This window comes from Haplochromis burtoni, unplaced genomic scaffold (genome assembly GCF_018398535.1).
Source record: "Haplochromis burtoni strain Fernald_Lab_line unplaced genomic scaffold, NCSU_Asbu1 Contig_679, whole genome shotgun sequence".
In the NCBI taxonomy this organism is placed as follows: Eukaryota; Metazoa; Chordata; class Actinopteri; order Cichliformes; family Cichlidae; genus Haplochromis; species Haplochromis burtoni.
Window position 1 is genome coordinate 90,546 of NW_024583040.1, and position 15,480 is coordinate 106,025.

At 40.1% G+C, this 15,480-nt stretch overlaps 1 protein-coding gene across 1 annotated transcript; it reads left to right on the top strand.

Annotated features, from left to right (window-relative positions):
- The first annotated feature begins 5,882 nt into the window (after positions 1–5,882).
- Positions 5,883–15,359, top strand: osr1 (odd-skipped related transcription factor 1). The gene is made up of 3 exons (XM_005949559.3): positions 5,883–6,192; positions 9,265–9,969; positions 11,393–15,359. The coding sequence occupies exons 2-3, from the start codon at positions 9,293–9,295 to the stop codon at positions 11,523–11,525; spliced, it is 810 nt and encodes a 269-aa protein (XP_005949621.1). The 5' UTR covers positions 5,883–6,192; positions 9,265–9,292; the 3' UTR covers positions 11,526–15,359.
- The last annotated feature ends 121 nt before the right edge of the window (positions 15,360–15,480 follow it).

A 15,480-nucleotide genomic window follows, 5' to 3' on the forward strand; every position in this document is an offset into this window, starting at 1 on the left:
CAGGACAGAGAGCCCAGGGAACAAACCGGCAACCTTCCGGTTACAGATGCGCTTCCCAACCCCCTGAGCCACGGTCGCCCATTCTCACACTCTGATGGATGTATCGAAGAGCAGCCAGGTATCGAACCACAAACTGTGAGATTACAGACGAATGCTATCCCTAACTCCTTAGCTCTGTAAAACCACAAGAGAAAACTGTACAAAAATAAACGGGCATGTAACACGATGAGTAACTGAAAATGGTCTTAACACTTTTTATCTCTCATGGAGGACTCAAAGCACTTTATACAACATGCCTGATTCACACAACCTGTTTCTTCTATGCTTAAGTGTTTTCTATCTACCAATCACACACCATTGTGGTCTGATAAATGCATCAGAAAGTAACTTTGGGTTGCCCAGCCTGCAGACCGGAGCAGCCAGCGATCAAACCACCAACCTTGTGAGCTGTGGATGCACTGCTCTAATCACTGAGCTACAGGCATCCCAAGTGCTCTTGGGGACCCCACACACCACACAATGTTTGTGTTCACAATGTGAGTTTGCTTTATTTACATTGTCAAGATCCCTCAGGCTGATTCTTTCCAGTCCTCTATGTCTAGTCAGCTTGCCGTCATTTCACCAACTCCACACACCTCGAGGTCCTGGCACACTACTGAAATAAGGGATGGGCATGACAACAACCACCAGCCATGTTAAGCAAACTCCCCTGGAACTGTCCCCTTAACTCACTGCGCAATCCACCCTGCAGCCAAGCCACTCACCACACCCCGCCACATACACCCATCACCCATCTTAGGCCAGGGAACCATCCAGCCCAGCCTATGTATCTGGCTAATGTATATAACTGGATAGTCAGTTGGAGTCTTATTCGATCTTAAATATGATCAAACTATCTCTAATGATCGGCTATGTACCACAGGCCTTCAAGCTGGCTGTAGTTAAACCTTTACTCAAAAAGCATCTCTAGACCCAGCAGTCTTAGCTAATTATAGGCCAATCTCCAACCTTCCTTTCATATCAAACATCCTTGAAAGAGTAGTTGTCAAACAGCTAACAGATCATCTGCAGAGGTTTATTTGAAGAGTTTCAGTCAGGTTTCAGAGCTCACCAGCACAGAAACAGCTTTAGTGAAGGTTACAAATGATCTTCTTATGGCCTCTGACAGTGGACTCATCTCTGTGCTTGTCCTGCTAGACCTCAGTGCAGCGTTCGATACTGTCGACCATAATATCCTATTAGAGCGATTAGAACATGCTGTAGGTATTACAGGTACTGCGCTGCAGTGGTTTGTATCATATCTATCTAATAGACTCCAGTTTGTGCATGTAAATGGAGAGTCCTCTTCACACACTGAGGTTAATTATGGAGTTCCACAGGGTTCAGTGCTAGGACCAATTCTGTTTACATTATACATGCTTCCCTTAGGCAGCATCATTAGAAGACATAGCATACATTTTCACTGCTATGCAGATGACACCCAGCTCTATCTGTCCATGAAGCCAGATAACACACACCAATTAGTTAAACTGCAGGAATGTCTTAAAGACATAAAGACCTGGATGGCCGCTAACTTTCTGCTTCTTAATTCAGATAAAACTGAGGTTATTGTACTCGGCCCTGAAAATCTTAGAAATATGGTATCTAACCAGATTCTTACTCTGGATGGCATTACCTTGGCCTCCAGTAACACTGTGAGGAACCTTGGAGTCATTTTTGACCAGGAAAGCCTTCAGTAATCCAAAATGCTGCAGCAAGAGTCCTGACAGGGACTAGAAAGAGAGAGCAGATTTCTCCTGTTTTGGCTTCCTGTTAAATCCAGAATTATTCAAAATCCTGCTCCTCACATACAAGGTCTTAAATAATCAGGCCCCATCTTATCTTAATGACCTTGTAGTACCATATCACCCTATTAGAGCACTTCGCTCTCGCTCTGCAGGCCTACTTGTTGTTCCTAGAGTATTTAAAAGTAGAATGGGAGGCAGAGCCTTCAGTTTTCAGGCCCCTCTTCTGTGGAACCAGCTTCCAGTTTGGATTCAGGAGACAGACACTATCTCTACTTTTCAAGATTAGGCTTCAAACTTTCCTTTTTGCTAAAGCATATAGTTAGGGCTGGACCAGGTGACCCTGAATCCTCCCTTAGTTATGCTGCAATAGACGTAGGCTGCCGGGGATTCCCATGATGCATTGAGTTTTTCCTTTCCAGTCACCTTTCTCACTCACTATGTGTTAACAGACCTCTCTGCATTGAATCATATCTGTTATTAACCTCTGTCTCTCTTCCACAGCATGTCTTTATCCTGTCTTCCTTCTCTCACCCCAACCAATCACAGCAGATGGCCCCGCCCCTCCCTGAGCCTGGTTCTGCTGGAGGTTTCTTCCTGTTAAAAGGGCGTTTTTCTGTTTCTGCGCCTGTTGTTGTGATTTGGCGCTGTATAAATGAAACCAAATTGAACTGAATTGAAGCAGTACTGCACATCTGTATAATCTGTCCATTTTCTTCTTACAGCACACTGATGATTTATGATCTCTGACAGATGACCAGATTACTATTGACTTAATCAAGTGGAGATATCATCTGAATTTCAGGAGCGGGACCACTCCTCATTCACGCCCCTTCTGGCCTCAAGCTGAGAAATGCTGTTCTCATTTTCATGTCCCCCCTTCCCCCCTTTTTCCTTCTCTTCTCCTCTTCTCCTCTTTTCCTTTCCTTCATTCACTTCTAGTTAGTACATGGGGATCTGCCCGGCCCGGGAGCTGTCTCCAGTCCCCTTCGAAGCCTTCCCGAAACCGCAGCACCAGTTCACAGTTCCTCATCCTTCATCGCTCATCGTTACTGAGGATGTGGTCCCAGCTAGTAAACTTAAGTGTCACAATGTGACTGCGCATACAGATAATACATGATAATACTTGTTTAAACTTTAAAATTTAACTTGTTGTAATACCCTCTCAGCTTATTGGAGCAGTATGTGCCATCGCAATTATTTTGTTTTATTTGAAACAAAAAATCTATGTCGAAAAGTTATACATTAAATGAAGCTTACAAAGCATATGTTTCCAGTCACAGACCAGCGGGTTATTAACAATGTGCCAAACCACCAGAAGCAAGCTGCTGGCCTCTCTCGCCCTGCTCCAATCAGTCCTGACGGGAGATGGACGCTCCGTCAGAGACAGAGAGGACTACAGTTTTCTCTGAGACTGAAGTAAGCACCGCTTTCAGTGACAATGGCCACAAGATGGCAGTAATGTAAAGGCTTAATGCAACTACTAATTGACAGGTGAGGAGCTGTATGCCAGCAGAGATGACCTTTCTTTGGTACATTTTAATTTATGTCTATTTCTAGATTTGATAAAACCTTGCTTGTCCTGACAGAACACCACTGCACATAATATTTTCAAAAGTCAGTTGAAAGAAAGATTGTAGTATAATTTGTCAATATTGATTTGGTTTTACTCTCCTAGTGCCATATTGCTTTCCTTTGGTATGGGTTTTCTAATGTCTTCTTTACCTTTTCTCTTTTTTCTACCTTTTGTTTTTAAAATGTTGCTATTGTATATTGTTTTTAGGTTGCCGGTTCGAGCCCCGGCTTGGACAGTCTCGGTCGTTGTGTCCTTGGGCAAGACACTTCACCCGTTGCCTACTGGTGGTGGTCAGAGGGCCCGGTGGCGCCAGTGTCCGGCAGCCTCGCCTCTGTCAGTGCGCCCCAGGGTGGCTGTGGCTACAATGTAGCTGCCATCACCAGTGTGTGGATGTGTGTGTGAATGGGTGGATGACTGGATGTAGTGTAAAGTGCTTTGGGGTCCTTAGGGACTAGTAAAGCGCTATACAAATACAGACCATTTACCATTTCTTTTAAGATCTAAAAGTGACTAAATTTGCCTGTTGCTAACTCTGGTGCATTTACAGCAATGTTTATTCATGTACATTGTCCCTATTCAACAAATAAACTAATTAAACAAAAATGACAAATGTGCAAATTTACCACTACAGGATGTCAAGTCCTCATGCAACTGTCATTAAATCTGTTTCTGGCAGTTTGGTCTGATGCAGGCACATGACTCGACTGGTTGAAGTCAGTTTGTAGGACTCTTGCATTGTTCCTCCTGTTCTTTCTCACACAAAGGAGCAGATCCTGGTCCTGCTGTGGAGCTCTGTCTAACTCTCCTCACATAACTGCCTATTTCCTGGAATCTTCTTTACATTACAGATTATTTGTGCAACCTGAATATGGAGAACATACCACACATGCTAGGGACAAAGATGCTAGCAAAAAGTAAAACTAGAGAAAAATAAAGTCAGATCAGAAGCAATAAGGAAAGAGTCTGTGGTCTGTGGCCTCCACCTACAAATTCATGCCCTTTTTGTGGTTGTCTTGTTGTTGTTTCTCCGTTGCACCTTGTCCATGTGCTGCAAAGTGAGTTCAAAATAAGATATCTTTGTTTTTCTTGACAAGATTAATAAACTCATCTGAAGTCAGTAAAGAAACTGGTGTCTAACGGTCTGAAAGGAAGAAAAGAATAAGTGTAAAAACAGAATTTAAATGTAGGCTTAGACTATGTGCATAGTTGATGTAAAGTCACCATGCTCATAGAAAAATAACATTGTGTGCACCTGAAAGGGAAAGAAAATCAAGGAAAATATTTTATATTTGTTACTGATGGTTATCACAAAACACAAAAGCATTAGAAACCACTGAAAAACCCTTTTAACATCTGTGCACTGAGGTTTGAGGTATCTTCCAGGAACTGTGACCCTGGGGAACTGATTGATCAATAGGTGCTGACTTCATGGCTGTTGATTTCTAAACTTAACCTGCTCTGGAGCAAGTTACTTTAACAGTGAAAAACCCCACAGTTAATGCTGTATCTCATTCACCCACTCATACAAGAAGTTTTTTTCTGTCATTCACACACATTCATATTACAATGGATGCATTGGAGTGCAACTTATGGTTCTTGCCCGATACTTTGCAGACTAGAGCAGCCAGCAGCCTCCCAATTAGTAGACTCGCTCTACCTCTTGAGCTACAGCCAGCCTGAAAATGTACATGTGTTTGGGAACGCACACAAGGGCACCTGCACGCAGTGTTAATTTTGCACAAATCAAAAGCAGCTTTAACCACAAATACTTCCACAATGAGTCAACAGTGTTTTGGTCCCTGTAAACAACCTCCCAGTATTGTTTCATATAGTCATGAAATTACACATTTGTATAGACCCCCTGGCTATGACTCAACACAAGTGCTAAAATACACAAAGTTTAGTGCCATAAGACCGTTACATCCATTTAAAAAATAAAATCAATTATCAAGATTACAGACAGTGACAACAAGAGAAGGATAGCTCTAATTTCATTATGTTTTGTCTTCTTTCTGCTTTTCTCTAACCATCTCCTTCTGTTTGAACCCAGCACCAACTAGGACCCCAAACAACACGAAAGCCTGAATTAATAAAACATTATCGATGCCCATGGCAACATTAAGTCAGTTATATTTTTGAAAATCTGTTTTAAAAAACAAAGTCTTTCCAGCTCTACAAGGACACAGCAGATTGGTTCATACAGTGGTTAATCTACTTTCTTTCTGAAAGTAGGAAGTAGGAAGTTTGTTATTGATCTATCCATGACATATAACCATTTCTTATGAAATACTATGCCAAGATATTCAGCTTTATGCAAATTTCAGTTTTTCCTTCCTCATAAATCCACTTTTATGGTGTGTGTTATTGTTGTTTTTTTGCAAAAGTATTTGCCACCAGGTGGCAGATTTTGTTCACTGGAAGTTTGACTACACTTTTAATTTAATTATCTATGAAATGTGTTATGCACGCTTCACATAGCCATGCCGATGGCGCACTAACGTGAAACACACCTACAGGAACTGTTCAGTGATCGATATATACTAGCAATGTTCTTTGCCTGCTGCGTTGTATATGGGCATGCTTGTGTGACGTGCCTAGGTGTCGGAGGCTGCGCTGCAATAAAGAGGCAGTTGGAATAAGCGTCTCAGCATAACAAGTACACCACCACAGCGCGCCTCCTGTTCAGCTCAGCCTCGTCACTGAAGTCACACTGGAGGAAAACAGGAGCACGGAGGCACATGCGACCATACCAGTGACGCATCCACACCGATAAAACAAGGCCGCATAAGGTTGTGACGCAAGGACAGCTTTTTACAACTTTTTATTTCATTGGTAAGTCTTTGTTTCACGTTGTTGTTTTAATTAAACATAAAAACGATAATGACCATCCAGATGCTGAATGGAAAAAAAGTTTCACATTCATTTTTTTAATTAAAAATTAAATTAGCCTACAGTTATTGCAAACATTGTTTAAAATGTTATGTCATTGCTCATTTTCTGTTTTTCCAATAATTATTTCGAGTCATCTAAGTTGCCATTGTCATTATTGCCCATTTTCAAAAAAACCTTATTTTTGCATTAAATATAGCCTAATTTATAACACATATTTTACAAATTAATGCCAATAGATAAAAACACAGTTTGCTCTTAAAAACTTACATTTGTGGTGCCCTAAAAACAATTGTTTCCACTTCAGTCATGCAATTTGTTATACCTTTGCCTATTACAATAAAATAAATCTTAATTTGAATACAATATGTACAATATATGCATCGAGACTCGCAAGTTTATTTTTAATTCTGTTAGTAGTGCAGGTTGTTTTTATTGATTATCTTTGCCTGTAAATAAAGAAGTAACGAAGGAAGTGCACAGATAAAATTTTAGCAAACATTAGCACATAATTACACAAAGAAAAAGGAAACAAAGTGAACCTATTTTCTTAAAGATGAAATGGGTGCATTCTCAGGGCTATGATGGCAACTAACTAATAACTGATACTGCTCACGGTCACCTGGGTCAGGAAATGTACAGTATATGCGTTGCATAATTGGTCTGTGGAAAGAGTGACGGCCAAAACAGTATGTTTTTTTTTTAATCGACATTTCATTATCCACTAAATGACCTTAGAGCCCAAACATTGTCTAAATAAAGCAGCAAATACAGCATCACTGTGAGAAATGACTGTTCTGAGGTCTGCGTACGCTGTGCAAACACAGCACAACAAGCAGTGAGGGCCTGAAAGTCTAGATTACATATCAGTTTCCAGACCATAACAAGTCTTAGATATTTCACTGAGGTAAAAATAAAAATATTAGGTTTGTAATCTACACTGCATTGTAAAAATAAACCTTTTTCTTTACTTAAATTAACACGTTTTTATTACTTCAGTGCTTCGGTTTTGGACAATGTTACTCACATTTGAAATAGAAAGTTTAATATTTTGCATAGTTCATAAGAAATATACTTTATACATTTTGAGCTGCATTTAAAATCAATGAGCTTCATAACATTACTATTAGTAAAAGAACAAGGAAGTTTCACAGCAGTTAGTATTAGTATTAATTTGTGACTATTTCACAATATATGTTTGTTTCATTATATGTCTGTTAATTCGTCTATTCATTCATCTATTAAAAATCTGTTTTGTAAAGTCTCTTTTCTTTGGCATGTGTAATACTACTAACTAGTTATTCTTCTTAAATAGGTAAATGTGAAATTCCAATGTTCACAACAGAGACCCCTGAGGGGCTGAATCAGGCTGGTGGGTGTTTAGATTGGAATCTTGTGATATGCAGACAGCAAGGGTTAAAGGTGTGGAAAGGCTTAGCAGCATAGCATGTATCTTCTCTAATTACCTCCTATGTAAAAATCAATTACTTCTGCTACATGATCAGAAAGGAGCAGACCCCAGGGGGCTGTTTGAGCTTCACTGGTCCTCACTGCAACTACCTGGATGAGTAGCTTCAGGTTTGCAGTTAAGGCTTTCTATATTTTTATTTAAATTTATTCATCTGTCAAGTTTGCATTTAGCTTCTTTATTATAAACTGCACAACTGCTATTTCCAACCACTGGACTGAAAATGGCCAATAATTATAAACTATAAAACGAACTATGCAGACTCAAAAAGTTCATTCTAGATATATAATGAAATGCAACGGTTGTCTGGCTTTTTACAAATGATCCTTCATGCATATTTCTAAAACAAATGTGTTGTCCTTATTACAGCCAAATTCTAATTTTCTCCAAATAACAGTGGTTCAAATATATTTCCCACAAATCCTCATTTGTGATACATTGCTCTAGCATTAATATGTGAGTAATGAGCATTCAAAGAACATAATGATAACTGTTAATGTTGATCTGACTTTCAAATTTTTAGGATTTTAAACGTTAATATTTGATGATATAGTATATTGTACAATGTACGTGTTGTTGTTGAATGCAAAGACTGAATGATTAAATATCAAAAAATGCTAATGCGTATTGTTACAAATGAAGTAAGCAGCATTTCATGAGTAAGCAGCATTTTGATGTTGTTGACCAATGTGTTAATGGTTTTTAACCACTAATAACAGCTGATTAACTTTGTATGTATCAAAATAATATCTTTTGGTTAGTTTTCATTTTTGGAATTAAATATTCAGTTTGAAACATTGTATATTTATGGTAGTAACTGTAATTGTAACTACTAGAGTTACTGTAGCGACACAAAACTTATAGTGAAGTGAAAAATATACAAACTATACATATTTGTAAAAATTCAAATCTAAGTGAAAGGCACTTGGGTAAAAGAGCCTTATTTAAACAAGCAGTTTGAGACGAAGAGGTGAGGAGTGGTTTGTGGGTTTTGTTCATTCAGACAATGGGACTTGAAGTTCCAATGGCTTGTGTCCATCAGCGTCTGCCTCAGACAAAGATGCATTATTGTCTATTGTTATTCCAGCTGATCAAACCTGATTTAATAGCTCACAGGTATTTCTCTGGTTGAATGCTGTCATTCTGTTTCCTTGCCCTCAACACCCCCAGGCATGTACCTGGGAAGGTAACAAGAAACACCCAACCACATGTGCATGAGCTTTCAGTGTGTGTGTGTGTGTGTGTGTGTGTGTGTGTGCATACTAACACTGGTTCTATAATGAACTTTTGTTATTATTTTACTTTTTTTCTTTGATGTTTTTGGTGAAATGTATTTTGAAAACTATGATGTACTTTAGCCAACAAATTTTTGGCCAATAATTTATGCTCTTTGCATTACATTCAAGTACATTCTTTTTTTTAATCATTTCTTTTTATTAACAGATTTTTTATTTGATGAATTTAATAAATAAATGTTTATAAAGAAACAACTGTAGCTCAGTTGAAGTTTGATATTTTCATCAGCTGATATTTTTTGTCTCAATTAGACAGCCTGCTGGATTTGATTTAGCAGACATGGGGAGCAAGACTCTGCCAGCACCAGTTCCTCTCCACCCATCACTTCAGTTGGCCAACTGTTCCCTCATCCAGAGTTCAACAGGTCTTCAGCTGCCTGCAGATCATTTTCACAGCATCTACAGCTTTAGCGCCCTGCATGCCGTCCACCTTCACCAGTGGACCCTGGGGTACCCAGCTTTTGCCCTGCCCCGCTGCACCATCTCTAAGCTTCCTTCCCAGATTTCCTGTATGGCATCCATCCCCATTTTCCCTCACCTTCTGCCACCTAAGCAAGACTCGGCAGGGTTGCTACAGACCTTCAAAAACAAGCCTCGCTTTGACTTTGCCAACCTGGCAGCAGCAGCAACCAAAGAGGATCAGTTAGAGGTGGAGGACCTGAGCATGACAGTGAGCGCTAGTGCTTCTGCGGCGCAGGCATCATCTCCACACCTGACCGCAGCCAGCCTGGGATGCATGCTTGATGTGACCAAACTTACTTCACCAGAGCGCAAGTCTAGTCGAGGCCGACTGCCTTCAAAGACCAAGAAAGAATTTGTCTGCAAGTTCTGTGCCCGACATTTTACCAAATCCTACAACCTTTTGATCCACGAGAGGACACACACAGATGAGAGGCCATATACATGTGATATCTGTCACAAGGCCTTCAGGAGACAGGATCACCTCAGGGACCACAGGTGAGATGCTGGTTTATCCAACTTTATCAAACCAGTTCAACACAATGGAATTAGTTTCCACTCAAGTTTTGTTCACATTAACATAAATCCCAGTTTTTTTATTCATAAAGTTAACGCAACAGGTAAGGAAGTTTGTGTTTGGTCAATTATTTCTTTGTTGTAACATGTAACATGTTTCTTGGTAATAAATAGTTTACCACTGGAAAGCCACGTTATTTCCCTTTAAATGGGGCCACATTTGAAAGCAAAATACATTTGTGGGTTGAGCAGCAAAGTTGAGAATGTGGGTTGTGTCCATGAAAAACTTGCCAAACCTTCTCTGCCAATGCCAAACAGCTTATTGTGCTACCCTGGGAGGCAGCTGCCATAGGCAGAATCTGAACTCATCACTGAACATAATGTACCTCCACATGTTCAAGTTCTAGGTTCCTGATGTTGCCGACACCATGGTGAAGAGTTCTCATAGCAGGCCTCTTGGCAGCCCTGTGATACAGGAGATGGACTGCGTGTTTTCTAGGGACAGAGCCGTTGCCCATATTGACTGTAGACTGTAGAAGACTACCTATGGTTCCTAAGTGCTGATAGGATGAGAAAACTGTCTTCTTGTGGTATTTACTTCTTGAGATACCCACTTAGTGGCCTGTCTTTGACAATCTTCTTTATGCGAAACTTGGCCAAGGCTGCCTTTACTGCCTCACTCCAAATAATGCTGCCACTTGGTTTTGTGGAACATTAGGTTGAAGTTGTCCTATATCACACCAATGGCACCTGATTGTCAGCACCTGGTACCAGAAGAGTCAGAAGCAGAATAAGCTGTTTGGCATTGGCAGTGAAGAACTGGCAAATAAAACCGTTTTACAACGGTATAAAATTTAAGCATTGTTACAACAAAGAAATAATAGACCAAACACAAATTTCCACAACTTTTTGTGCTAAGTTTAGTATTTTCACTGCCACTATGCAAAGAACATGCTAATCCTAACAATCTTTGTCTGGATGAACAAAAACATCTCATATCTACACAATTCTTCTTCTAAACTAAAGTCTTCTAACTAAAGTTTGTGGTTGTGTTCGTGCGCAGTAGTCAGTGAATATCACTGACTTCTGTGCATTGCATTACATTTGTAATACATCAGACAACTTCACAAAAGCTGCTGAAACTCCTTTTAAGCAGGTAAGCTATAAGCCTTAAGCTAAAAAGTCAGATTGTGATAATGGCACTTTTAATGAGTACACAGGCTCCATAAAGCTTGTTAATCACATGAAGACTGTCTGTAAACTAAGCCTGTGTGCTTTTTCTTGCTGGGTAATAATGAAAGGATGATAAAACCAGACAATTATTGCCTTTTAAATAATGATCTGAAATTTGACATAAATTTTTGGTAAACACTGACTTGCTGGAGTGTTGTGTTCCCCTCTGCAGGTACATCCATTCTAAAGAAAAGCCCTTTAAATGTCAGGAGTGTGGAAAGGGCTTCTGTCAGTCCAGGACTCTGGCCGTCCACAAAACATTACACATGCAGATCAAGGAACTGAAGCCAGCCAAGATCAAGTGATTCACTCAACAGGGACCAGGGCACTGAACGAAAACCAAAGAAAACATGAGTAAAAAACAAACAAACAACCCCCCTGCCCCAAGACTTTAATCTCAGAACTTAAGATAATGTTTAAGAAAGAAACATTTCACCAACCATTTCTTACAGAAATAACGGAGTAGTGGATAAATGTATATTTACTTATCAAGCCTGACTTGGAAGAGAAACCAGTGGATGTGTAGAAACAAATTTATCTCCCATTGAATATCACATTCCCATGCTATTTTTTTACAGAAATATTATATCAAAACATATTTTTGCACTTTAACCTGATTATTTACATTTATCTCTTGATGTCTTAAATTTATTTTCAAAATGAATAATCGTTTTAAATAAACATTTTAGCGTAAATTGATGGCCACGTGTGCAAGTTTGTGTGAAGTCAAATAATATTCTATTTGTTAAGAAGTTAGTTAAGATGGTCACAAGAAGCTACATTTAGATCAATCCACCATGGTTTGAAACTCACAACAATGAAAATGACAGTAATGAGTAATGAGAGGTCTCATTTACAGTACAGTGTATATTATTATTAAAAGTGAATATATGCGCAAAACTCAAAAATAGTGTGTACTTAAAGATGATCTGTTTGATGAAAGCATTTATCCACCTGCAAACATCGCTTTCATTACAGATTCCATCTAGAAATTTGAACATGTAGATAAGCTTCATCTTCTGCCCAACATGGAAGTCATTGTCACTTTGCCTTGAGGTTAGGGAATGAATCTTGAGTAAACAGCTATCTTGGATGCTGGAGGTGCTCTATCTGGGAACTCCATTGTCCTACTGAAGATTTAAATATCCACATGTTGAGACTGACGATTGATTTTGTAATCATACCATCAGATCTGTAGCTGTATGTCCTGGACATGGGTGAAAAGATCGGAGCTGCCAACTAATCACCACCTAGTGGTGAACTGGATCATGTGACAGAAGGAAATTAGTTACTAGAAGCCCAGTGTACCCAAATGCAGACACCGTAGCATTCTGAAAGAGGCTGTGGGCACTGAGTCAGAGTGGACCATATTCTGTGCATTTACTATTGAGGAAGCTGTTGTGGCCTCGACAATAGAGGGGGTTTCAGCTGGAAGGTCATTGGTGCTAGTGGTAATTCCTGGACCAGATGGTGGACACCAGAGCCTGAAGGAGGATACCCGTTGAGCTTGGTTAATCTGCGGGTTTCCAGAGGCAGCTGGCAGGCCAAGAGGACTTGGCTTTGGCAGTAGATGAAGCAAAAACTTCTGTGTGGGAGTTTGGTGAGACCATCGAGCAAGACTTTCAGTTAAGACTTTTCCACACCAGATGCGTAACATCTATGCAAATATTTTGTGTGTTAAAATTTTCTCAAACCAACAACATGATTTTGCTGGAGGAATTTTCAAAAGGAAATTTTTTAACCAAGCTCGTGTTTTTGGATCTGAATAACCAGTTCTGACCAATCAACCACTGCTTTTGGCAACAAGTGTGCTTGTAGATAAAAACACGCACTCATGCTGAATATACAGTGATATGGAAATAATAAAATACTACTATTTTACCTCAGACAGACTGCTAAACACTGCTCCAGGTCAATAAACTCTCTGAAATTATTTCTCTGCCTCCTCAGATGTTGTGCCAACTCTGTCAACAGGAGCTCGAACTGCACCCCTGAAATATACACGAGCATGGTAGTAGTGACACAGATTCAACTCCTAGAAACCATGAAATTCTCCCTTGTGCTGCAGGAATAGATGGGTGAATGAATGAACCCAGAACCTCAGTTTCTTTTTTTCTTGTTTAGAAACATCAGGACCAGCTCATCATCACTTGATGTTGACGTCATTATTTTCAATGTGCATTTTTTAGGACAAAATTTCCACAAAAATACAACATGTTGAGCGCATACATACAATACACAAGACGTCTGCAGAATCTGGAGCTGGGGGGAAGACTTGTCCATTACTGGAGGTGAGGTCACTGATGTAGTTAAACAAGTCCTGAGTTTTTGGGTCCCTGGGCATGGATGAGATTCACCACAAATTCCTTAAGGCTGTCCAAGTTGACATGTCTCTACCACATTGCATGGAGGTCTGGGATGGGCTCTCTCCATGTCAGACTGGGGTGCTAGTTCCCTTTTTAAGAAGGTGGATCAGAGGATGTTCTTCATCTGCAGGGAAATCATACTTCTCAGCATCTCCAGAAAAGTCTATGGAGGAGACCCAAGGAGGGGAGATCCTGTCCGTTAGTCAAATCTCAGGTTCAGGTTGATTTTCCTCCTGGTTACCGCAACAACAATACAGAGAAAACCCCAACAATCAGACAATCCCCTATTTGGAAGAACTTGGTGACTGTGGGAAGGAAAAACTTAGTTTTAACAGGAAGAAACTTTGGACAGAAGCAGGGCAGCCATCTGTGACAACTGTTTGAGGTTGAGGGGAGGAAGACAAGATAAAAGACACTGTCATGGTCCAGTGTTTTTAGTCTCTTTTGTGGACTAATGATTTGTTCTTTTGAATTTAAGAAATATCATATTTAATATCTATATTTCTAGTACTTGGTGATTGTGTTAGTACCCTTTTGTGTCTAGTCTATCACAGTCCCATCTCTGTGTCTTGTCATCAGCGTCTCCTGTGCCAGTCAGTCATGGCTCCATCTTTATTCACCTTTTTGTCTGGATTGTATTTTGTCTGTATTCTGTCTCTGTCAGGAAACAGTTATGTCTTGTCTTTTTTGTTGTTGTTCTTGATAGTACCTTGTCTCATGTGCATTATGTTCAGTTTTGCTTCCCCTGTCTCATTATGTCTATTTTGTTCCTGCTGTGTTCCCCAGCCGTCTCCACTCCCCTAATCACCCCTAATCTATATATTGACCGAGTCACCCTTTGTTCTTCCTCTGCCTTTCATACCCTCCGCACATCTGTGTTTGGGTCCTCTAACTTGTCGTAGTCCACCTGTGACAGTACGCTCTGAGCATCAATGGACATAGAAGATATACAATACAAACCTCGACTGCAATGTTCTATGGCTGTCTCTTCTTCACTCCAACCTCCAGAGAAGGAACTGATTTTAAGAGTCAGGCGTACTTGATTTTATGACCAAGTACGCCTGCTCTCTGCCGCCACCGCCATCAGCTTCCCACATTCGAAAGCTTGGCTCTCGATGGTGGAAGCTAGATCGACAGACAGAGACCTGCAGCTTCACTCCGGAATGGGTATTTGCTCCGATGCTGGGTACAACTGTCTGTGCTCTTTTGTCCAAGGTTTCTTGCCTTGATGCCGATACACAACGCCCTGGCTGTCCCACCAGGGGTCTGGCTAAAGTTTTGTGTTTGATGTTTCATTTATCTTTCATGTTTTGCCTTTTGTACCCAGTTATTGGCCAAATAAATAGCTCACTTTTTGTTAATTTATCCTGCCTTTGAGTCCACCCGTTACAGACGTGCAATCATTCCTAAATGATTAAATGCAAGTGGTGTATAAATATACAGTGAGTGGAAAAGGTGAGTGAAGAAGAAACATCCAGTGCATCACAGAAGCCCCCAGAAGCATTGGAAGATTCAGGGTCACCTGATCCAGCCCTAAGTATATGCTTTAGCAAAAAGGAAAGTTTGAAGCTTAATGCTAAAAGTAGAGAAGGTGCCATTCTCCCGAATCCTGACGATAAGACACAACCTGATTATTAAAGACCTCAGCAGTGAGCATAGAAACAGAAGCATTATTACCCAGGTCGTAACTGGTAATGGTACTATAACAAAAACTGAAGTGTAGACAGATAAACATGGACGATGTTTCAACGTACAATAGGATTCCAGTAATACAAAGCAATAAATGTCAACCAAATTATTGCAATGAAAAGAGTCAAATGCTTCTTTTTAAATACAGTTACATTTGACTGAGAACTAACTTTATCACCATAAAGCACAACAATCCCCCCCCCCC

Bases quoted from the DNA above. Each gene is read 5' to 3' on its own strand.
- osr1 (XM_005949559.3), top strand. From the start codon at position 9,293: ATGGGGAGCAAGACTCTGCCAGCACCAGTTCCTCTCCACCCATCACTT. The intron at 9,970-11,392 runs GTGAGATGCTGG...TCCCCTCTGCAG, and splicing joins GATCACCTCAGGGACCACAG to GTACATCCATTCTAAAGAAA.